This window comes from Lactuca serriola, chromosome 9 (genome assembly GCF_051521515.1).
Source record: "Lactuca serriola cultivar US96UC23 chromosome 9, Lser_US96UC23_V15, whole genome shotgun sequence".
Classification (NCBI taxonomy): domain Eukaryota; kingdom Viridiplantae; phylum Streptophyta; class Magnoliopsida; order Asterales; family Asteraceae; genus Lactuca; species Lactuca serriola.
In genome coordinates this window covers 215,217,179-215,242,483 of record NC_136416.1, presented here as the reverse complement: position 1 = coordinate 215,242,483, position 25,305 = coordinate 215,217,179, and the positions used below count along the sequence as shown (strand labels likewise).

Sequence of the window (25,305 nt, the reverse complement as noted above, 5' to 3'; positions counted from 1 at the left end):
TCATTTATTTTTTTTAAAAATAAAATAATCAATAACTATATAAACTTTGTTAGGAAACCAAACACCACCTAACTGACTTGCTTCCACCTTCCCAGTTCCCTCCCATTTCCCGGTCAACCAACGTTCATACGGTCGACCGGAAATGGAGACAATCGCCGGAGACTCCGTATCACCTTACACTCTGTTGCTCAGAAGCCTAGCGCTCATACCTATCTCTCACTACCTCTTAATAGCGTTTTTTGTTTTGGTTGTTTTGGTATACAATCTACTCGAGATTCATATCGTACAGGACATTATTGGAGGGTTTGGAGGTGATTCTTTATCTCTGACCTTCCATTCTTCATCCGAGTTGTACAGAGAAGTCGTATCTAAGTGTCACCTGCTTCATGGAAGGTTAATTCCTTCTCTTCTTTTTAATTATAAACTGTTCGAGTTCGACCTGAGAGTTTTCTGACTAACTTGTGTTTTTTTGTTTACAAAAAAGAAGCTTCTGAATGATACAATGTTTTTCTGATTGATTCATCTCGTGAAAAAAGCAGAACTCAGCAATAGATTATGAATTTAACTGATTTCGATTGACAGAGCCTACCATTGTTTCTGATTTTGGAAAACGGAGGTTTTTTCAGACGAAAGGAAAATTTGATAATAGGGGAAAAGTTTTTACCAGTAGCTAATCACACAGTGGCAGTGCTCTGACTAAGTAAAATGCACGTTTATGACTGATTCTTAACCTTCCACCATTGATTGTTCGCTGGTGCAGATACTTTTCCACTCCATGGCTTTCTAGTCCGCATCTTCAGACTATTTTGCTGAATGTTTTGGTCAAGACTCCTAGTTTCAGCTACAAAAGGTAGAAATCGTTATTCACCTTCTTATACTTTGATGATCAATTGGAGTAAATGATTCATGAAATTAGTACTATGGCTCTCAATCCACACATATCAATGATAACAAACCATCCCCTTACAGCACTAATAGTTTAATTAGGTAGTGATATATTGTGTGGCAAATATGGTCAACCAATTTCCTCTTATTAAACCTAATAAATGTTTTTCCATTTCCAGAGAGATATTTCGCACTTCTGATGGTGGAACAATAGCATTGGATTGGTTGATGAACTCTGATGGTAAAATAATATGATTATGATGATGATGTAATAAACTTTTTTGAGTGATCATGGTGCTAATTGTTGGATGCAATGGTTCAAAAAAGTTTACAAGAATCTATATTTCTGTTTGACTCTATAGTTTCAGAAACGAGCCTTCAAGTTCATGGAACCAATACAGATGCTGTCATTCCTCTTGTGATAGTGATTCCTGGCTTAACAAGTGATTCTGCTTCTCCTGTGAGCTTTTTGATCTTATGAAGAAGTTCTTCAATGCTTTTTATATCTTTTCATGTCAATATGTTGTAACTTGTATTTCAGTATATTAAGGAGATTGCATACAACATGGCAAAATATGGATGGAATGTTGTTGTAAGCAACTATCGAGGGCTAGGAGGTGTTCCACTCACTGTAAGTTTTTACTATATCAAGTAATCTAAATTTCATGTCCTAGAGCATGTTTTTTGTCCTCAATGTATAAGCAGTATTATTTTTATTGTTTTGGGATTTATGAGTGTCCATACAACTAACAAGTTTGTTAATTGTTCACTTCTGCAGTCTGAATGCTTCCATCATGCAGGAAGGTCAGATGATTTAGGCGAAGTAGTGAATCATCTTCATTCCAAACAACCTGAAACTCTCCTATATGCTGTTGGAACTAGCATGGGTGCCAATATTTTGGTACAACTTTAATCTAGAATAAGAAAGATAATCCATAATTTGATTTGTCAATAAGTATAATGAACAAATTATTGCCAAGTTCCCTAAAGTATCAAACTGTTAAACATTTCTTCTCCATGTTATACATCTTTTTGTAAGCTTTCAATATGTAAAGACGCTTTCTAAATTTTTCATATGACCACTTTAAGGTTTTGATTAATAATGATTGATCTTGTAGGTAAAATATCTTGGTGAACAAGGGGTTAATGTACCTCTTGCTGGGGCAGCATCTATCAGTAATCCTTGGGATCTTTTGGTTAGTGTTTTGTACTTTTGATGAATATCATTTTAAAGAAATATCCAACTTCAGTTGTATGTATTGGAGGAAAAAAATTCACATTTGATATCACTATTTCGTACAAGTATAATTCCCTTTTTTTTTGGCAGATTGGTGATAGATTCTTCAATCGTGCATTTATGCAGAGGTTCTACAATAGAGTTTTAGGAAATTCCTTGAAAAGCACTGCCAAATTGTATGTGTTCTCTTTGATTCTTTTCATAACCTAAACTTTGACTATGTAATTCTTGTCTTGATCATCTATTTTCTTTCTTCCTTGATTAAGTAATTTTGAGTTTGTTGTAGACACCAAGAAGTTTATGCTCGCCTTTCAGATTGGGAAGGAATTGAAAAGGTAATCTGTTTGTTGATATCTTTACACTGTATTTTGTGAAAAAAAAAAAAAGTAAATTGAGGAACTACACAAAAGTAAGAGAAAGATGAAATATTTAGGTTTAAATTGAGCAATGAATTTCCATTTATTTGTTTATTATAGCATTCTACTTTCATTTCTTCCTATACAACATTGTACTTTGAAAAAATTCTATTAATTGCTGACTTCTCTTGCAGTCACGTTCAATTCGAGAGTTCAGTAATTACTCTTCTCGAATTGCGGGGAATTTTGAGGTGATATTTTATAAATATAAAATTCCGCACCTTTTTTTTTTTTGCACTCATTCATTAATCAATGATAATGTGTGATTAATTCTTTCAGGCTGTTGATGAATTTTATAGATGGGCTAGCAGTGCACGTTTGATTAGCAAAGTATCGGTTCCACTTCTATGTGTCAATTCCATAGATGATCCTGTCTGTAGTCATGAAGCCATTCCTTGGGACGAGTGTCGGTATGAACACATAATTTTTTTTTCTTATTCTAAAAAATTACAACATCCAAAATATTCACACTTAAAAATAAAATGAAAGCCTTCATTATCATCAACTGGGACTGATGTCAATGAGAGAAAATTACAGTTTTTTGTTGTACCCAAAAAGGTGGGAAAAGGACTTGCTCTTGATCTACCGTATATGAAAAAGACATAAATGCCCTTCTCATCCTCATTAGATAGTCCTACATGGGGACAGGACTGAACTGGATGGGACTGGGTGCTTTTGTCATTGATGTCTATTCTTATCAGGAGAAATAAAAATATTGTTCTTGCTACCACACAACATGGAGGACATATTGCATTTTTTGAAGGAATGCCGGGAAAAAGCTTGTGGTAAAAGTTTTCTCCTCATTTTTTTTTTTTGAAAATGGTTTGTATGCGGATACGTTTATGAATCATTCACATTGATACAAAAATGTTATCTACAATCACTTATGAGCTATGATGATGGTCATTTCTTTTACAGGTGGATAAGGGTTGTTGAAGAATACCTCTCTCATCTGCATGCAACCTCCTCAATGAGCAAACACTAGGTACATATGATACCTCTTAATAACCTCTCTTAATTTTCAAACAATCATAACAAAAGTAAAGTAAAATGCTTGTTTTGATTAAATACTTCATTTGATGCATGGGTTAGTTTCATAAAGTTCAGATTGTTTTTGCTACCTTTGGTTTGCAACTGATCAATAATTTTGGGATTTAGTTCAAGAAATTCAATATGCCTAATTTCGGGCTTCCATTGTTGGTTACATGAGTGAAATCTATTGGAAAAAGATGATGTTTTTCCTTAGAATATTATGATTTTTCACTGACTTTGGACACGACACGTGTAAATATAAATATTTGTGGTCAACTTATGAAATTTTACAGGGAAATACTTTCTTCTTAATGTGAGCTTCGTATGATATATTATATGTCAAAATCCGAGCTAATGTGAATAAGATATCAACTCTCAAAGCGATGTATTTGGAAAAGAAGTTGGAACTTAAAAGTGGGGGGAATGAGTTGTCCCACATAGACGGGATTCGGGAAGCTAAATTTGTATAGAAAGTAACCCTATAAAATCTGTATTGAACCACCCAAATTACACTAGCAACTAAAACATCCTTGTGTTGTAATTCACCCACTTGTTTGTGCTAAAGTTCGTATTTCGTATTGCAACTATGACCCATATTGATTTCCACCATCAAGTGTATCGTTAATTCTTGATATAAATTTGTTTAATATGGGTTCATGAGAAAATCAATTCTAAATTAATGGTGACGACTACTATAAATTGAAAGCTATACATGTTAGCAACACACACATATCAACAATGATATAAAGTAGGCCACGACATTTAGAAGTTTGACAAACAAATGAAAGTGGTGACAATGACATAAAGTAGGCCACGACATTTAGAAGTTTGACAAACAAATGAAAGTGGTGACAAACGGACAACCTGATGTTACCTTATAGGATCATACAAATATTAGATTGTTCGTGTAATCTTAGTAGGGTTTGCCAAATGAAAGTGGAGAGAAACAGACAACTTGTACATAAAACATACAATATGTTATATTCATCACTTAACTACTAAATTGAGTACTTAATAAAATTTAATTATTGAAATTTTTAGTATATCCTCTGGAAATATTCCTCACATCATTAAAAGAACATGGCAAACAGCATACCTGATTTGGAGTCCATATGCAAAAGTTATGTCATTTTCAATTTTGGCACATACCGCTAAACGAACTATGTAGTATTGCCTTGCAAATTACATGATCGTGTAAATGTACAAATAACCAAAAACATGGATTTTACCCACTAAAGGTCTTGTACTTTAGTGCTTTTGTTCCCAACACTTCATTAAACATACCAAATGTTTTATATCGCATATAATATGATTATGACATACTTAAGCCCCATTTAATATCATAAAAACATGATTACTTATGAAGTTAAGCATTCATATTGGAAGATCATAAGCATTGGACATCACTTCCAGAAATAACAACCTCAAATGATCATGATACCTCAAACAACAAATCTTAATGATTTTTTCCTTGATTTTGACTCCACTAGACGTTGATCGCTTTCTTGATCGAGGAATTTTCTTCTCTAAACTGTTGGGATGTGGATGTGGATGTGCAACGGTGTTACCATTTTGCTCGTTCATGTTAAGAGTAAGGTTTAGGTTGGGTTTTGGGTAAGGGTTAAGGTTATTGGGTTATTTGTCTTTGAATCTAGCAACATCTGCAGTTGCAGGGGTAGATATAAGAGCAACTTCGGAGCTCCATATCTTGCATGATATCTCAAACGTGATTCTGATCATGGGCGCTCTTGAAGACATATTCTTTGTCGGAATTGATCTTATTAAGAACATTCTGGTACTTCTTCTTCAATCTCCGTAGCTTCTCAACCAATTGATTCTTATTGAAATCCAACTTCAATTTATTCTTGATTTGATCATAAAAAGCAGTGATATCATGGTGATGGAACATGTTGTTTGTGGGTGTTGGTGGAAATAAATGAAGGTCATTAATCATTGCACATGTGGCGTCGAGTCGGTAGCGAGTCTGTGTTAACTCACCAATTTCGTTGGCAAATGACAAGACATGGTTGCCTTCTAAAGTAGGTAAATGTACCTTTTAAAACGGTAAAACAAAAGTTCGTACCCCTATGAGGCAAAAAAAGGTAACAATGAGCCTTTTAAACCAATATATTAAATATTGTTGGGCTAACAATAACCCTTCATGTAATTTACTCTATAGTTAATATTTGCAATTTTTTTTTAAATTGATATTGGACTATATTTAATTTAACCATCATCTAAACAAGTTCAATAATACTTTTGTTGTAAAATGCAAACCGAACACTTCATTTTTCTTAATTTATTGATTCAGTTCAACCCAATATTTTATAAAAGATTATTATTCATTATCAACTTTTATTAGTTTTTATATCATTAGATTATAAAAACGCTATCAAGCTGGAAATTCCTTTCTTTAATAATATTATTTTTTTCAACAAACATTTGTATGTCTTATTATATGGAATCTACAAAAAAACGTGATTGGGAGAGAGGTTGTAAGTCAAGCTTACCTTTCTTGACCAGTTGACTTGCTTTTCGCCTTCCCTCCATCTTACTTATTCAGTCTATCAATGATTCCTACAGACGATCGGAAAATGGAGTCCATCGCCGGAGACTCCACTTCACCTTACAAGCTGTTGTTCAGAGCCCTAACGCTCATACCTATCTCTCACTACCTCCTATTAGTGTTTTTCGTTTTCGTTGTTTTTGTATACAATCTACTCGAGATTCATATCGTTCAGGACTTTTTCGGTGGGTTTGGAGGTGATTCTGTATCTCTTACGTTCCATTCTTCATCTGATTTGTACAGAGAAGTCGTATCCAAGTGTCATCTGCTTCATGGAAGGTTAATTCCTTCTCTTCTTCTTAATTATAAACCGCCCGACTTATTTGATTCTTAACATTTCCATCCTTGATTGTTCACTGGTGTAGATATTTTTCCACTCCATGGCTTTCTAGTCCGCATCTTCAGACTATTTTGCTCAATGTTTTAATTAAGACTCCTAAATTCAGCTACAAAAGGTAACATCTTACATTCATCTTCTTGTACTTTGAAATTTAGTATTCATAGTTTTACTTATTACTAAATGGTTTTCTATTTCCAGAGAGATATTTCGTACTTCTGATGGTGGAACAGTAGCATTGGATTGGTTGATGAATTCTGATGGTAAAATAATCATATTATGATGCTGATGTATTAAACTTATATTATTACGATCATTCCACTAACCGTTGTATGCTATGCGATGTTTCAAAAGAATTCACAAGAATATTTTCTGTTTGACTTCATAGTTATAGAGACAAGCGCTCAAGTCAATGGAACCAATACAGTTGCTGATATTCCTCTTGTGATCTTGATTCCTGGCTTAACAAGTGATTCTGCTTCCCCTGTGAGTTTCTTGATCTTATGAAGAAATTCTTCAATGATTTCCTTCACCAAATTGGAACATAGAATGATTATTATAGCAACCCTAACTAAGTATATTCAATAATGATTGCTGTAATTGAAAAGTGTATAAGTGTATTCTTCTCTTGTTATAGAAAGGCTTGATTTTTGTATCTTGTTTCCATATAAAGTTTTAGTTTCACCAATTATCTAGTGAAACTTCATGACTAAGGCACAACTTTTTATGATAGTATATGAAGGAGATTGCATACAAGATGGCAAAACATGGATGGAATATTGTTGTATGCAACCATCGAGGCCTAGGAGGCGTTCCACTAACTGTAAGTTTTTACCACATCAAATAATTCTAAAGCTAATGTCATAGGCCGTGTTTATGCAAATAATTTATGTTTCAATTGTCCATACAACTAACAATTTTGTTGTTTGCATGTGCAGTCTGACTGTTTCTACACTGCAGGAAAGTCGGATGATTTAGGCGAAGTAGTGAAATATCTATATCACAAACAACCTGATACTCCCATATATGCTGTTGGAACTAGCCTTGGTGCCAATATTTTGGTACAACTTTTCAGCTTTTAGTACAAAAAAATGTTGTTAATTAATTAATCTGGAGTAAGAATGATTGATCTTGCAGGTAAAATATCTTGGTGAAGAAGGGGATAATGTACCTCTTGCAGGGGCTGCATCCATCAGTAATCCTTGGGACCTTTTGGTTAGTGTTTTTTTTTGATGAATTAATGTTTCAAAGAAAGTAGAGGAAACAATTCGCATTTCTACATACACATGACAATATAAAAATTTGTTCTTGCATATCATAATTCATAAGTCTGTAATACTTTTTGCCATCAGTATTTCAACAAGTTGAATCCATTATTTTTTTGGCAGATTGGTGATAGATTCTTCACTCGGGGGATTATGCAGAGGTTTTACAATAGAGTTATGGGGAATAACTTGAAAGGAGCTGCCAAGTTGTATGTGTTCTCTTTTCATAACCTCAACTTTAAACTTTCATGCATATGATTTATTATTTATTTATTTTTTTAACTGGATATAGTAATTTTTGAATTTGTTGTAGGCATCAGGAAGTCTATGCTCGCCTTTCCGATTGGGAAGGAATCGAAAAGGTAATCCATGTCTCCATTTTTGCACAGTAAATAATCGGCAAAACAAGGTAAAAATTACAGAAAGATGAGGCATTTCCAACAGATGAGTTAATGTAACAATCATAAAAACATAATAGGGTTAAATGAAAGAAATAAAAATATACTTCCATTTATTTGTTATTTTCTAACATTCTACTTTTATTTCTTCCTACTACAACATTGTACTTTGAAAAATCTACCTCATAATAGTTCATGACTCATGTCTCTTGGCAGGCACGTTCTATTCGAGAATTCAATAATTACTCTGCTCGAATTGCTGGAAAATTTGATGTAATGTCACTCCCCTCCCCTTCTTCGTCTATATCTGTATCTATATCTATATCTATATCTATATCTATATATCTATATATCTATGTATCTCTATATATTTACCAATGATAGTGTGTGATTAATTGTTGCAGGCAGTTGATTCATTTCATAGATGGGCTAGCAGTGCTCGTTTGGTTAGCAATGTATCAGTGCCGCTTCTATGCCTCAATGCGATAGATGATCCCGTCTGCACTGATGAAGCCATTCCTTGGGATGAGTGTCGGTATGAACAAGCACACTTTTTTTTTGGACTGATAATTTGATCAAAGAAAAGATTAATTTATGTATATATTCTTTTTTCGTCTATATGTTTGTCTGGTTTGTTAACAGGAAGAATAAAAATATTGTTCTTGCTACCACACATCATGGAGGGCACATTGCATTTTTTGAAGGAATGTCAGGAAAAAGCTTGTGGTAAAAACTTTAATTCTTTCAATTACATCTATACATTAAATCAACATTGATACATAAATAGTTAAATACTATAAGTTTATAATGTTATCAACAATCACTAATAATTCCATTCTCATTGACAGGTGGATAAGAGTTGTTGAAGAATACCTCTCTAATCTGCACTCAAGCATGCTAATGAGCAAAAAGCAGGTACGATAAAACTAAAAAAGTAAATTAAAAAAAAAATGAAAATGCCACATGTTACATATCCATCTAAATAGGTAGAAACATGTTACATATCCATCTAAATAGGTAGAGAAAGAGAACATTTTAATTACTGAATGTCCAAAAATGCAACATGTTCTTTTTTGTCAATTAGCCACTGGTAAATGACATGTGTAACTTTTATTTTGGTCCACATGTTTTCTTCACTCTATCCTTATTAGACATCGGACCAATAGTCAAACATTTTCATTAAACACTTTGACAAGTCAAACGCCACCTTTTTGGACCATGATAAAATGTGTCAAAGTAAACGCACAAGAGATGTTTACAAATGTCTCGATCACATTTAAGCCACTGCAATACATGATTCATTTATTATGTTGTAACAGGCGCAACAGTTTGCAGAGACATCATTAGAGACTCCACAGTTTCACGAATCGCTTTCTTAAGACAATTAGAGAACAAGTAATCATTTTAGCTTCCACTGAGTTCTGCTTATTGTGATTCAGCTCCACTGTACGCAACAAATTCGATTTGTTAATGTGCATGTGTATTGTATGTATTTGTATCTGTCTTAGCCCATGTATTATTTTTTGTATGTAGTGTAGGGTTGGCTCATGGCCCATATTATAAATACGCATGTACTCTTTCATTTGAAGTGAAGGAGAATAATCTCCAATATGGAATTTACCTAAGTTTCCTAAATTCTCTCTCTCTCTCTCTCTCTCTCTCTCTATATATATATATATATATATATATATATATATATATATATATATATATATATAGAGAGAGAGAGAGAGAGAGAGAGAGAGAGAGCTAGGTTCAGGTATTTAAAGTAATTATTGTGTTATTGTATGCATAAATGTGGACCAATCAAAATTTAAAATAAAAATAAATAATTAAATTAATAAATAAGGGTAAATAGGTAATTTGATAATTAGTTTCCACAAATAATATCCTATAATTATGGTAACTTGATATTAATCACGTATATTTATAGATGATAATTTCATGGTGTCAATTTTCCAATTAACTTCTACCCAGAGCCAAGATCAAAATCCTGATTTCTCGACATCAACACATCACTCATCAGCTTCGTGACATTTGTCGTCCGTCGATACTCGATTGCCTGTCCGTCTTCACCGAATCACCGTCTTTGGTCGTCTTCACCATCTCCGGTCGTCTTCCTCGTCTCTGTCTGCCGAGTGCCGAGTGCCGACCTGTTGCTGCCTCCGATCAAGCCTCACCGACCCTCCTATCTTGACAAAAAAGCAAGCCTAAGAAGCCCCTGCACCATGTCGATCTCGGCTACACCCATTCCGATCACAAACAGCCCCACCTAAGAACCCATGTACGGTGTAAAATTAGGTTACAAATCAGCGACTCTGATTTTGTTTATTTACATACTGCGGCTAGCAAGGGAGGCTATGAGTGGGCTTTTCCCGCTAACTCCTGCAATGTGGCAGCAATGGGCAAATGACGAAATTTCTCTCACCCTGTCTTCTGGGTAGGCTATTGTTATGGTTGGAGTGTTGGGTATTTATGGTTTGATTATCGTTGTGATTATCAGTACTGGAATTAACCCTAAGGTTAAATCCTATTACCTTTTCGATGGATATGCTCATCTTTCCTCCGGTCTTGCTTGTGGCCTTGCTGGTCTTTCTGCTGGTATAGCTATCAGAATCGTCGGTGATGCTGGTGTTAGGTAATTTCCTTCAATATCTCATTCTATACATCTCTGTTACTGTTTTATTTTAATTACTTCAAACTTATATTTTCCACATTTCAGATCAGTATCCACATGATAATCTGTAAGATAACATGAACGTTTTATCACGAATCCATTAAGGTTAATTCAATTTCTTATAAGTTGAAAGCTTTACCATACATACAGTTGAAGTTCCAAGATTTTGATTTTTGTTCAAGTTCTTGTCTTCATACATTGCAACTGCAACAAGACTACAACCCTTCATTCATCTCTAGTTTCTTGAACTCTTGGTAACTTGAATTTGTTTCTCCAGAGCCAATGCACAACAACCAAAACTATTTGTTGGGATGATCCTCATCCTCATTTTTGCTGAAGCTCTTGCCTTATATGGTCTCACTGTTGGCATCATTATTTCTTCTCGTGCTGGTCAATCCAGAGCAAATTAGAAGGTATTCATTCTTTCTGATTTAACACTTCATTTATGTGGACAGTGCAGGATCATGACAAGGTTGAATTCTGAAAAGGTATCAAGTTTGTTTTTGTAGATGATTCAATGGTTGATATTGGTGAGATTCAAATTCTATTGGAATGGAATCATGAATTCCAATTCTGTTGGAATGCAAAACGGGAGACCAATTCTGTTGGAATCACATAATTTGATGCTTAAAGAACGAACCACAAAATTGAAACGAACCACATTATTCTTTTAGAATGTATTAGTCATTGTTAGATTTTGATGTTTTCTTTCGCGTTTTGAAAGTTTTTTTAGTTTTATTCTTTAACAATAAATGTAATTCTTAACAATTGTTACCCGTATTCTATAAGAAATAATGTATTTTTTGTTTTTATACTTCAATTGATTGTTCAAGAATTTGTTATTCCACAAGAAAATTTTAAATTCATGATCAAGAAATAGGTTCAAGAATATTTTTATTATTTATGGTTCAAGAATATTTTTATTTTTTGAATATACTCATAAACATATTATATCAGAATGTATGAATTAAAAGAATTATAATTCGTAAAATCGGATTTTTAAAATTAATTATGATCCCTTAAAAATGCAATTTTCCTTTATTAAATCTATATTAATTGACTAAATTACCATTGTAATTAATTAAAATGATATTTTTCAATTATATTTAATTCAATAATATATATTAATCACTTTCTTAAAATAAGTAAATTTGATTGGCCCACATTTATGCATACAATAACACAATAATTACTTTGAATAGAATAACCTAAACCTATATATATATATATATATATATATATATATATATATATATATATATATATATATATATATATATAAGAACCACGGTTATAAAATTAATTAAACTTTCATATTAGAAAATCAAATTATTGCAGTTATTTTAAATAAGTTATTATTTAAGAGATACTTTTTTAGTTATATAAATTATAATCATTGATTTAAACAAATACGTTAAGTTATATCACCTTATAATATGTATTAATTTTATTTTATTTTTTAATCTAATTTTATTAATTAAACAAAATCATAGTAAAAAATTTAAAATTTGAAATTTAAAATTGAGAATCACTTCGTAATTTAATGTAATTAAAATGGGAAATTTAAAATTTAAAATTTGAAATTAATAATTAATAGGTTGGCAAGTGGTTGTTGGATTAGCGTCTAAGCCCGTAACTATATTTGGTATGTACTTGACCCAGTTGTGCATGGTCCTTTTGGGTTGCCTTCACCAAAGCAACTTGATAGGATGATTTATAGAGAATGAGGATTAATTATGATTTATTAATATATTATATGAATAATATATTAAAGGAGAAATCATATTGTTTAGTTAATATTAGTCAAGAATTAATTGATAGTTAGTTTTGTGACTAAAAGACATTGATTAAACTTAGGGGACTGGAATTATAATTATAAGATAATTACAATTGAGCTATGGATCACCTTAGAACATAGGTTGGATGAATTCTATGGGAAGCCCATAAGGAATTCGTCCAAGGGGTGTTCTAAAGGGATTCCAGGTGCTGCTTAGGGCCTAAGCAGTCAAATTAGGGTTTGCTAGTTGAAAACCCTAACAACCTCACTATATAAAGACCCTTACGGCCCCAAAAACATGGTGAACTCTCTTGGAAGAACCCTAGGTCGTTTTTGGTGCTCCTCCTCATTCTCATAAGTCATTCTCTTGCTTGTGGTGTTTGTAAGCCATTAGAGGAGTGACACTTTTGACTCTAAGCTCCAAAGACAAGAAGATTCAAGCCATTGAAGAAGAGGTAATAATCTAAATCTGCTCTTATGTGATAATTTCGAAATGCATATGCTAGATTAGGTTTCTTGAGTCTTGGATGAATTGCATGTACAATAGAGAAACCTAGATCCAAGCATTAGGGTTTGCATGAGCACATAGGATGTTCTTTTGTATAAAACCCATTAGTGGTATTAGAGCCTTGATTGATTTCTGTTGTATGTGATGCAATGCTTGTTTATGATGGGTTTTGAGCATTCTAACACATCCTAAGTGTACATGCAACCCTAATAACCTTGGATCTATGTTTGTCTAATTATCATGCAAAGTTGATTTCCAAGGTTATGTTTGTTGGAATAGTGTCTAAGGCTGCAACTATATTAGGCAAGTATTTGACCCGGTTGTGCATGGTCCTTTTGGGTTGCCTTCACCATAGCAACTTGATAGGATGATTTATTAAGAGAGAGTAAATATTATTAGTATATTATGAGAATAATATAAAGAATAATATATTGTTATTTGATTAATATAAGTCATAGAATTAATTGGAATTAATTTGGTGACTTAAAGAGATTAATTAAATAAAAGAGTATAAACTGTCAATTGTTTGATAGTTAAAATTTAGACTGTAAATCCATATTGATATGTATTGGACGGATTCTAGAAGCTAAGGATTGCTTCAAATCGTCCAAGAGTTATCTAAGGAATGGATTTGGATAGCTTTAAGAGAAGATTATCCAATTAGGGTTTAGGTTGTAACCCTTAAGGAGTCTACAAGTATAAATAGACCCTATGGCATAAGGAAATCGGTACTTCACCAAAAGTAGAGAAGCCCTGGCCGAATTCCTCCCCTCTCCTCTCTCCCAAATCATCCTCCTTGCTATTTGGTGTTTGTAAGCCATTAGAGGAGTGACAATTGTGACTCTAGAAGCTCCAAGACAACAAGATCAACAAGGAACTCAAAGGTATGATTCTAGATCTGCTTCAATATTGTTCTTATTCCTAAATAGTCATTAGAAGTCTTGGATTCAAATCATGTTTAATTAGAAAGCCTAGATCCAAGCATTATGGTTTTGCATGCGTACATAGGAAAGTTCTTATGGCTAAAACCCATCAGTGGTATCGGAGACTAGCTTGGTTTTCATTAAATTGTTGCTTAATTGTCTGAAACTAAACTGCAAAATTCGATTTTTGTGTTTATGAGTCATGGACTCGGCGAGTCCCATAGTGGACTCGGTGAGTTGGCCTGACTCGGCGAGTCCATTGGTGCACTCGGCGAGTCCAAGCATCAGGAATGGCCAGATTCGGGATTTCTTCATGATTATCTTATGGAAACTTACCTTAATCATATTAGATCAACCCTAATCCGATTTTTTGATATATATGACTATAATCTTGATCTAATTAAAGATATTTATCAACTAATAAAATATTTAATTTCCTTATATGATAATTAATTAATTATTTTGATTATTTTGGTAATTATCTTGAAAGAAATCTTGAATAAATCAAATATAGATAATTAGGAAATTAATTGTTAATTGAAATTATTTGTTATTTGATCCTCTATGTTTTAAATGTTTAAAACTTGTCCTCAAGTTTTGAAATTTATATTTTGTGATTAAAAGTTTTAATTTAGACAACTTAAATTTCAAACCCTAGATTTTAAAAGGTTTAAAATACAACCCTATACTAATATAATATTACAAGAATAATATATATATATATATATATATATATATATATATATATATATGTATAACTAAAATGCTAGTCTTACCGTTAGTAGGCCTCATTCACGAAGCCGATCTATAAGGTGGGTATAAGGTTGCGGCCTATAAAATGGCGCTTAATGGGTGTACACTCTCATTAAAAGTATAATAAGTAATACAAAGTAACTACACATTTTAAAAAATTTCCCAATCTTAGTTACTTTAGGAAAAGTGAATTGATGCAATCCCATGAAATTACACTTTGCACCCTTGCTAAGAAGTTAGTGGAGCGTGTGTGGTTTACCGGCACACTAATTGGTTCTAAGCAAAGGTGGCAAAGGGTGATTCATTGTTTATCATAGTTCGATGGAGCGTGTGTGGTTTACCGGCACATCAAATAGGTGATCGTTACAATAAAGGCACCATGTGAATTTGCATGGTAATTCACACCCGCTTTGTGATCCTCGGTATCCCAGTCACAAACAAGAGGGGCATATCGAGATTTAAACATGCCATTGAATAGTTTCAATGAATCTCATCCGAACCTAGGAATTCTCAATACATTTAGGACTTATAGTTAGTTTTTATGGTGGAGAATTAGTGAATCGTCATTCACTTACCTTCAATTTATTTGCATGTTAGATTACGACATCCCTTTTCTAATATGTAAATGTTATTGTTGGATCCTAGCCCTAATCTTTCTTATTGGGTGATAATTAGGGATTCTTATTCTAATCTATCTTTGTCCTTTTCTTTTTGTAGATGTCGAACGCAAACAACGCTGTTGCTAGTTCTTTCACGTTGATGAGCCTTTGCCAAAAGGTCACCTTCGATGGAACGAACTTTAGCGAATGGATAAGATACATTCGCACTATTGCTCGCTATGAGGATAAGGAGTATGTCCTCGATGAGAAGCTCGAGAAGATCAACCCTGAAATCGCCACTCCGGCTGAAATTACCGCTTTTGAAACTCATGAGCGCGATGCAACGAAGGTACATTGCATCATGATAGCCACCATGAACTCCGAATTCCAAAAGTCCTATGAGGACATGTACCCGTACGAGATGCATCAAGACTTATTGGAGAGATACCATCAGAACGCGAGACAAGAGCGTTATGAGATTTTCACTAACATCATTTCCGCTAAGATGGGTCATGGAGAATCTCTTACCGTGCACCTGCAAAAGATGCAAAGGTATGTCGACCGCCTTCGCAAGTTAAATGTTGAATTTGGAGAAGACTTGGCGATCGACATGGTGCTTCACTCTTTGCCTCCGTTGTACAATCAATTTAGGATGACCTACCACATGAACAAATAGGAGGTCACCCTAAGCAAACTCCAAGGTCTCTTGAGGGTCGCTGAGAGCAACTTCAAAGACAAGTCTGTTGCACCAACTCCCAATCCACCTGCTGCTCCTGTCTTGGCTATTGGTCAAGGAAAGGGAAAGAAGAGGAAGGATTCGTCTAAGAACTATCGCAAGGTTAAAGCCCGAGATGGTGCCATTTCTATTGGGACCAAAGTTGATCCCGCTAAGCCCTGCCCTAACCCTAAGGAGGCAGAGTGCCACCACTGCCACAAGATATGTCATTGGAAGAGAAGCTGCCCAGAGTACCTGCAAGCCATCAAGGAAGGAAAGATCAAGCCATCTTTCGCAGGTATATACACAATTAAATCTAACGATTCTAATCATGCTATTTCTTGGGTTCTTGATACCGGTTGTGGTTACCACATTTGTTCTAATATGCAGGGACTAAGAAGAAGTAGGGATGTGGAGCAAGGAAGGATCAATCTAATCATGGGGAACAGAAGATCGTCGCCTGTGACCAAGATTGGAGTCTATTCTTTAGTGCTTAGGAATAATTTATGTTTAGATTTGAACAATTGTTGCTATTCGCCAGAAATGGCTAGAAACATCATTTCATTTCATGGTTTATATAGACAAGGTTTTAGATTTTCTTTTAATAATGAGAATGGTTCTATTTTGGCTTATCTAAATGATGTCTTTTACTTTGAAGCTATACCATGTAATGGAATTTATGAAACTGTTATGATTGTTGATAACTTAGGAAATGATGTTTTAAACATAGATTCTTCCACTAGTATGGATAAAGCATCCTTGTGGCATTTTCATCTTGGACATGTCAACAAGAAACGCATAGACCAACTCCAAAAGGATGGAGTGTTGGAGTCATTCGACCTTAGGGAAGATGACACGTGCAAGTCTTGTTTACTTGGAAAGATGACTAAGTCACCATTCACAAGTACGTGTGAAAGGGGTGAGGGTCTATTGGACCTAATACATACCGATGTATGTGGACCGTTTAGATCAACCACAAAGGATGGGAACCGCTTCTACGTGACCTTTACCGACGATTATAGTAGATATGGGTATATCTATTTAATCAAGCAAAAGTCAGAAACCTTTGAAAAGTTCAAAGAGTTCAAGAATGAAGTGGAGAATCAATTGGACAGGAAAATCAAGATGCTTCGATCCAATCGAGGAGGAGAGTACCTAAGTCTTGAATTCCACGATTATCTCAAGGAGTGTGGAATAGTTTCGCAATTGACGCCTCCTAGGACACCACAGTTGAATGGTGTGGCAGAAAGGCGTAATCGAACCTTATTGGATATGGTTCGCTCTATGATGAGTCGTGCTTCACTACCTATCTCTTTTTGGGGGTATGCCTTAGAGACTGCCGCCCATATCCTTAACCGAGTCCCTACTAAGAAGGTTGCCAAAACACCTCACGAGATGTGGACAGGGAAAGCTCCCTCATTGGCACATATCAAGGTTTGGGGTTGCGAGGCTTTCATAAGACGAGATACTCACGACAAGCTCGAACCTCGAAGTGAGCGATGTATTTTCATCGGCTACCCGCAGACATCTTTTGGATATCTCTTCTATAGACTGAAGGAGAATGTTGTCTTCGTCGCGAGGAGAGGAGTTTTTCGAGAGCGAGAACTCATAGGCCAAGGAGACAGTGGGAGGCAAATCGAACTTGAAGAGATTCAAGAGTTGATAGATGAAGGAACTGTTGGATTAATGTCTAAGTCCATAACTATATTTGGTATGTACTTGACCCGACCCGGCATGGTCCATTTGGGTTGCACTTCACCGACACAATTTATATGGATAATCTTTTGAGAATAGTATGTTTATGATTAATATTAATATGTTATAAGTTCTAATATATTAATATGGAATCATATTATTTAATTAGTATTGATCAAGAATTAATTCATAATTAATTAAGTGATCAAAAGGAACTAATTAAATATGGACTCTTATATATATGGAATGGGCCAAGTTCATTTAGGTTGGGCTAAGCTTTCATGGATAGTCCATGGAGTGTTTAACCCATGGATCCTAGGAAATGAAAGGTCATGGGTATTAGGGTTTAATCCTAATCCTCCATACTATATAAAGATGTCTTTGGTTGGTGAAATTGGCACTAGTGTGGATACACTAAAGAAGGGCTAGCCAATTTCACTAGAGAGAACCAAGTAATCATATTCTCTAAAGTATTCCAAGGTGTCTTGGTGATTTGTGATTCCACTTGAGGCTTCCACACTATTGGGGCTAAGCTCTTAAAGCTTGAAGACATCAAGCTACATCAAGAGGTATGTATTCTATCTTGTTACATTCATAGTTTTTGTATGCTAGATTAGGATAATACCTTGGATGTTCTTATTTGCATGTATAATAGAGAAAACATAGATCCAAGGTATTTAGGGTTGCATGTACACTTAGGAAGTGTTAGAATGCTCAAAACCCAACAGTGGTATCAGAGCCACGGGTTGTTTTCTGTTATATTGATGCAAATATTTTATTTTCCAAGTTGAAAAAAAAGGAAAAAACCATGAAGTTTGTCAAATTTTAAGATAATTACTTGTTCTTGTGAAAAACTAATTATTTGTAAAATTTGAATAATTTGCTTTATGAGTTGAATTAGGTCAAATTTAATAAAAGATAAAATGATATGATTATTTTATTAGTTTTAAAAGTTTGATCTAAAGAGTTTTATTTTTTGAAACCTCCATAAGTTATGGATATGAAAAGGTTTTTAAAAAAAATTGATTCAAGGTTTTTATGGAGTTACAAAATTTGGTGTTAATGTTTTAAAGGATTCCATAACTTAAGAATAAGTTATGGATCACCAAAAGTTTTTTGTGTTACCTTGTTTTATGAGTGAATTTAGATTAATGAATAAAATTATGTGATAGTTGGTTTTAATCCAAATTAATCTAAAAGAAGTTCATAAAATGTGTTTATGTAACTTATAAGTCACATTTATGAATCTTAAAACTCATAAAAGTTGGCAAAGGTTACAAAAATGAAGAGTCTAGTTCTAATTAAAAGGTGTTATGACTCCATAATTTGTCCTCAAGTTATGGAAGACCAAAAGTCTCTTCATTAAATAATAAATTAAAAAAAAGTGTAACCTTAATTAATTCCATAAGTTATAAAATAAAGAAAAAGTTAATTCTTTTATTAGTTTAAAGTCTTCCATAACTTGTTCTCAAGTTATGGAACTTGAAGAGTTTTTGGATTAAAACTACTTTAAACACATAAGTTATGGAATTAATTAGTTTTGAATAGTTTCAAAACTTGCCCTCAAGTTTTGGAATTTGTAAAGTTTTATCTTATGAATACTTTAATTCCAAGTTAGCCCTTAGAATTTTAAAAGTTAAAATTCAACCCTTATACTTTATAATATTATAAGTTAATAATATATATATATATATATATATATATATATATATATATATGTATGTATAAGAGTAAAGTCAGTCTTACCGCTAGTACGCCTCATTCACGAAGCCGGTCTATAAGGTGGGTATAAGGTTGTTGCCTATAAAATGGCAACTTAATGGGTGTCCACTCTCACCCACCGCTTGTTTGACCGGTGGAGGGTCGTTAGCCGAACGGGTTTGACAAGACTATAATTAACCCTTCATTAAAAGTATTAATGATAAATACTAAGTAACTAAACTCTTAATAATACCCAATCTTAGTTACTTAGAAAAATCTGAATAAGGTGCTAATCCATGAAATTACACTTTGCACTTTGTTTAAGTCGGTTAGTGGAGCGTGTGTGGTTAACCGGCACACTAACTCGTATTTAACAAGGTAGGCAAAGGGTAACTTAATGTTTATCATAGTATCGGTGGAGCGTGTGTGGTTAACCGGCACATCGATTGAGGGGTAAACACTTAAGGGTACCAAGTAATTTGCATGGTTACTTCACACCTTGTTTTGTGATCCTCGGCATCCCAGTCACAAAACCTGAAGGGCACACTCGAGATTGAAACATGCCTTTGAAAAGTTCAATGAATCTCAAAGATCTAGGAGTTTCAAAACCAATTAAAACCTAATAATTCATTTCGTTTATCTTGGTGGAAATTGGTGAATCGTCATTCACCTACCTTCAAATATTTTATAGCTTGGATTACGGCATACCTCTTCTAAGTTATAAAATAGTTTGTTGGGTCCTAGCCTTAATATTTCATATTGGGTGTCATATTAAGGACTTTAAATCAACTATCTTGAATATCTCCCAAAAGATGTCTGTAATAGACACCTATGATCTTCCCAAATCTAGTGAAACAAGGTTTCCTAAATGAAGATGATGTCCTTTGGAAATCATACTTCTTTCACCTCCTCCAATTATTCTCCCCAACCCACAAGTTCTTGAAAAGTTTAAGGTCACTCAAGCCCTATTGGCAAGGCAAGGTCTAGGTGTGAGCACATCTTGGAGATGTGGTCACATATTGACAAGCCGGGAGAGTTGGGTGTCAAAGTCTTGAGAAAGTTGGTGGTTCAATCACTTTCTAAGTCACATAGTGAGTTCCTTTGGGACACCTATGAAACAGACTATGACAAGACCCTTAACGATCTTATCTATTTGCTAAGATCAACTTCCTAAAACTTTATGGACATTGACAATGATGACATTGGATATCCAGTAAAGCATTCTCTTCCCAATGGAAAGGGATCGGCCATAGTCAACTCGGTTGACCAAATGGTAAAGAGAAAAGCTAAGTCTGTGATAGTCTCGTGTACCATTATCAAAGGGTCCATATGTTTATATTGCCAAGGGAAGGGGCATTGATTGCGAAGCTGCCAAATTTACCTAAGGATGTTAAAGTCAATAAGTTTGACTCTACTTCAGGTAAAGACCACTATCTAACTCTGTTAAGTTTCTATTCTGAGATTCCTGATACATGATGTGACTGGGTCACATGGTGATGTTTTAAGAATCAAAGAAAAGTGAAGAAACTTAAAGAAAGAATATGCTGAATCTGATGGCTTAGATGGATTTGTATCGCATAGTTTGAAGATCGGATTCTTGAGCAACTTCTTAGGAGTTATGAGATATTGCTTAGGAATAGATAACAACAAGTTTTCATATGGATTGTAAGGATAAGTTTTTCCGCAAAGTTTTAAAATAAAAGAAATTTTTTTTGATTTTATTTATTTTAAAATATCCTTACAATGGCTTTTGAGGAAAAATTGTTGCTTATATGATTCCATTAAAAGCAAGAGTGGAAATATGAAATTGATTCTTTCATTTGTGGTAATGTCTAGATTTACCAAATAAGGAAAGATTCTCATCACCCAAGTTTCAATTGGACCGGAACTTGGAATCATGCAAGTTGTATAGCATGATGAATGAGAACTTTCAAGTTTTGGAAAATTAAGACTAATTACTCGGCCACATGGATGTGTGAGTCAAGTAAAGGACTAAGGGATCGAGTACACATTCTTGTGCACTGATTAAGTCCACCACAAAAGATTGATAAGACTATTCGTCATAGTTTACTAAAGCTCAGTAAATATGATTATACTTACAAGCTTAAGTGTAACTCTGAGACATTGGAAAAGGTTCCAATGTATGGCAGGGCGAATAAGAAGAATCAAATTAGGCAGAAGGATAAAAGTTTCTCATATCTGAAAAGATGGGAGAGTACTTTAGTATCAGTTTTGTGATCATCTTAATGATTAAGAAACCATATCAAAATTAGTTCTCTAAGGAAATCTTAGTGCATTCTTATGACTAAGAAGAGGAACTTGAATTGTTGAAATGGTTAAATCAAGAAGATGAGTCATACTTCGTTCCAATACAAGTCTTAGAGTCATACTCCAAGATTGTCATTTGAGTGACATGTCTTAAAGAAGGTTTAAAACACTTGTCAAATGTAAGAGTAAAAGTTTTCTACTCTTGTACATTTGAAATTGGTAAGTTGTGATGTTTTGGATAAAACAAAGACCAACTTAGGCCAATTGGGTAAAGTGTTTTTCTTGATTAGAATCCGCACTATCTCTTGGATGTTTGACAAGGGAGTCTTATATGTCAAGAGGACAGTGGGAGTCTTAAAGGTCTTGAAAGTCTCAAGAAATAATCAAGAATAACACCTGAAGTTCTTCACTAGCACACGACTTGAGGTTTATAACCTATCGTGTTGACATATCTGTGCCCATTCCAGTTAAAGTTGGCTTTGCATATGAGTTCTTAGAGTTCTCAGTTTGTTGCATAACAACTTGGAAGCAATGGCAGGCCCTTGAGCTGCCAGGTGGCAAGAAGTTAAGATTGAGTTCAATCCATATGGTTTTGGATTTGTCATTATCTTTGTCTTGTGATTATGGTTTGACAAATTCATATGGGTAGGAACTCATACACCATATAAATCTAAGTGTCATAAGGTTTCTCTCCGATTCATGAAAATGATGGTGAGGAAACGCTTTCACTAAGTAGATTTTACGAAGATATCAATTGTGTTATTTGCATTTTCAAAAGTCGTTAGTGGAGCGCGTGTGGTTAACCGGCACACTAACATGGACTTGTGAGAAATGGCAAATGCCTAAGCAATTGAGACCATGATTACGGTATCCCTTTTCATGGTTCTTGAAACTGCTTAGACACACATGTGAGCTATCTACGGAAAGGGTGTATGAATCTAAATTTCAGACTGTCCAACTGATTTCTGAGTACATGTCAAAGCTAGTGGGAGCATAAGTGTTATGCTAATAATTATCATGTTAGTGGGAGCATGATAATTATGATAAGTATTGCAAGTCAGCAATGTTAATTATAGAAAACAAAAGTTTCAATTGGGAAAAAGTTGTTTTGCTATAATTAAGGGAGAGGAAATTATGCTTCATCTCAAATCTATAAGCTTAGATCGTGAGGTTTTAATCATTTAGTCAAGGATATATATGAATTTCATGTTGGAATGGCTCAACATAAGGAAATTCTGTATATGGGTCCATTATTTGCGTTCTAAAATTCGATTATGATTACGGCATCCCTTTTCATAATCTGAATTATGAGAACTTGGCAAATTGAAATGGAAATATTATAGCAAAAGACTGGTTTAGTCTTTATGTAAGACATCATGAATCGTGTCCCATATGCTTCGGATATAGGATCGATTACATGTGCTATATTCATCCGTTCTAAAATTTTCCAAATGCCTGGGGCATTAAGAAGGGAAAAGGTTTAGAACTGGATATGACTAAAAGGATTAAACAATTGTCGAGGACAATCTAAGGTTTACCAAAGATTGGTTACTCAAGGACAATTGGAAGTATAGTGATAATTCTGGAAGGACCATATTGACATAATCTGTAAGGAGGCAACTCTTGTTCAGAAGTGATAGTCAAAATGGAATCTGGAAATGTTTCAAAGTTAGAATTTTCAATCTGTGTAAGATTAAGGAAACTTAATGCAAGAAGGATATTTCCAAGGAGTTGATCTCCTTTGGAATACTCTGTAATGATTGTTGCCAAGTCTTTATGACTTTGTGCATAATCATTACGAGAGGATCAATGCATATAAGTTTAGAATCTAACAGATTTCAGTAAATGGCATGAATTTGGAATTCTTGCATTTGCGGTAAGGATTTGGGAGTGTGAAAAGAGAATCATTGAAGTTATGTTCAATTGATCTAGTTCACAAAGTAAGGATCATAGACAAACATAGTATGCATACTTGGTGTGTGGCATGACTAGTGTTTAAGAAAACATAGTGTACATGCTTGGAGCATGGGACAACTATTGTTTTAAATTCAAGAATAAAGTTAATAGCTGAAACAGTATACAATGAATAATGTGTAATCATATGGTGATAAATAAAAGGTGTTTTATTTATGTTCAAAGATTTGATACCATATTGGATTCAATTATTATTGTGTTTCACTTTGCATGTTTTGACTTCCCGAATAAAATAGGTTATTCTTCCGGAATGACTAAGTTATTTAAACCATCCACAGTCGGTCATATGTTGGAAATAGATATGAATTAAGATTGTTATGGGTTGGCTTGTAGAGGTCTAAGGTGTTGGACAAAGGGCTACAACACTCATGAGTGCTCATAAGTTCTGAGTATTGGATTCAACCCGCGCTCATTGGAATCACTTCATGGATTTTATCACGAGTGATCATGAGACGATAATATCTTATATTCTTCAAACCTAGAGATATGAGTTGTTACTATGAGTTGGTTGTACATTGATTGCACGAAAACGCATTTAGTAACTCGGTGCTATAAAACGTGCCTTTGTGTATGATTCAACAAGTAGTAGAACAAGCCATATGAGTCGAAGTTTATCCATTCCTTTTACCTTCGGGATAAAAGCGATATCTGTGGGCCCCTCGATGATTTGATGATGACAAATGGAAGTGCTCGGCCGGGCCAGGACTGATTTGATTTGTTCAATTAGTCAGTCGTCATAAATCGGAAATCGGGAAACAACAAATGGACAGAGAGAATGATTATAATCCATGTCTCAGTCCATATGATATCTAGAATGGAGGAATATATGATCCCTTATCTAATGGACAAGTTCGTTGACAAGATCAGAGTTCGACAGCAGCTTTAAGAGCTACGATTGCCAGTTAGATTTGAAGTCATACGCAATAATAGTTTTAGACTTATCCAAGTGGGAGACTGTTGGATTAATGTCTAAGTCCATAACTATATTTGGTATGTACTTGACCCGACCCGACATGGTCCATTTGGGCTGCACTTCACCGACACAATTTATATGGATAATATTTTGAGAATAGTATGTTTATGATTAATATTAATATGTTATAAGTTCTAATATATTAATATGGAATCATATTATTTAATTAGTATTGATCAAGAATTAATTCATAATTAATTAAGTGATCAAAAGGAACTAATTAAATATGGACTCTTATATATATGGAATGGGCCAAGTTCATTTAGGTTGGGCTAAGCTTTCATGGATAGTCCATGGAGTGTTTAACCCATGGATCCTAGGAAATGAAAGGTCATGGGTATTAGGGTTTAACCCTAATCCTCCATACTATATAAAGATGTCTTTGGTTGGCGAAATTGGCACTAGTGTGGATACACTAAAGAAGGGCTAGCCAATTTCACTAGAGAGAACCAAGTAATCATATTCTCTAAAGTATTCCAAGGTGTCTTGGTGATTTGTGATTCCACTTGAGGCTTCCACACTATTGGGGCTAAGCTCTTAAAGCTTGAAGACATCAAGCTACATCAAGAGGTATGTATTCTATCTTGTTACATTCATAGTTTTTGT

At 34.2% G+C, this 25,305-nt stretch overlaps 2 protein-coding genes across 3 annotated transcripts; both read left to right on the top strand.

Moving 5' to 3' along the window:
- Positions 1–58: 58 nt before the first annotated feature.
- Positions 59–4,176, top strand: LOC145074804 (embryogenesis-associated protein EMB8-like). Of its 2 annotated transcripts, XM_079021128.1 has the most exons (14): positions 60–393; positions 761–850; positions 1,065–1,126; positions 1,248–1,345; positions 1,427–1,516; positions 1,664–1,786; positions 2,004–2,081; positions 2,213–2,298; positions 2,409–2,457; positions 2,673–2,729; positions 2,818–2,948; positions 3,240–3,323; positions 3,457–3,523; positions 3,864–4,176. In XM_079021128.1, the coding sequence occupies exons 1-13, from the start codon at positions 143–145 to the stop codon at positions 3,521–3,523; spliced, it is 1,266 nt and encodes a 421-aa protein (XP_078877254.1). In that variant the 5' UTR covers positions 60–142; the 3' UTR covers positions 3,864–4,176. The 2 variants fall into 2 exon arrangements, with proteins under 2 accessions (XP_078877255.1, XP_078877254.1); XM_079021129.1 differs by lacking the exon at positions 3,864–4,176 and having other exon boundaries at positions 59–393; positions 3,457–3,855.
- Positions 4,177–6,021: 1,845 nt separating this feature from the next.
- On the top strand, positions 6,022–9,771 carry LOC145073088 (embryogenesis-associated protein EMB8-like). Its single transcript, XM_079019639.1, has 14 exons — positions 6,022–6,415; positions 6,502–6,591; positions 6,675–6,736; positions 6,862–6,959; positions 7,207–7,296; positions 7,412–7,534; positions 7,611–7,688; positions 7,862–7,947; positions 8,052–8,100; positions 8,353–8,409; positions 8,541–8,671; positions 8,779–8,862; positions 8,985–9,051; positions 9,456–9,771. The coding sequence occupies exons 1-14, from the start codon at positions 6,141–6,143 to the stop codon at positions 9,513–9,515; spliced, it is 1,350 nt and encodes a 449-aa protein (XP_078875765.1). The 5' UTR covers positions 6,022–6,140; the 3' UTR covers positions 9,516–9,771.
- The last annotated feature ends 15,534 nt before the right edge of the window (positions 9,772–25,305 follow it).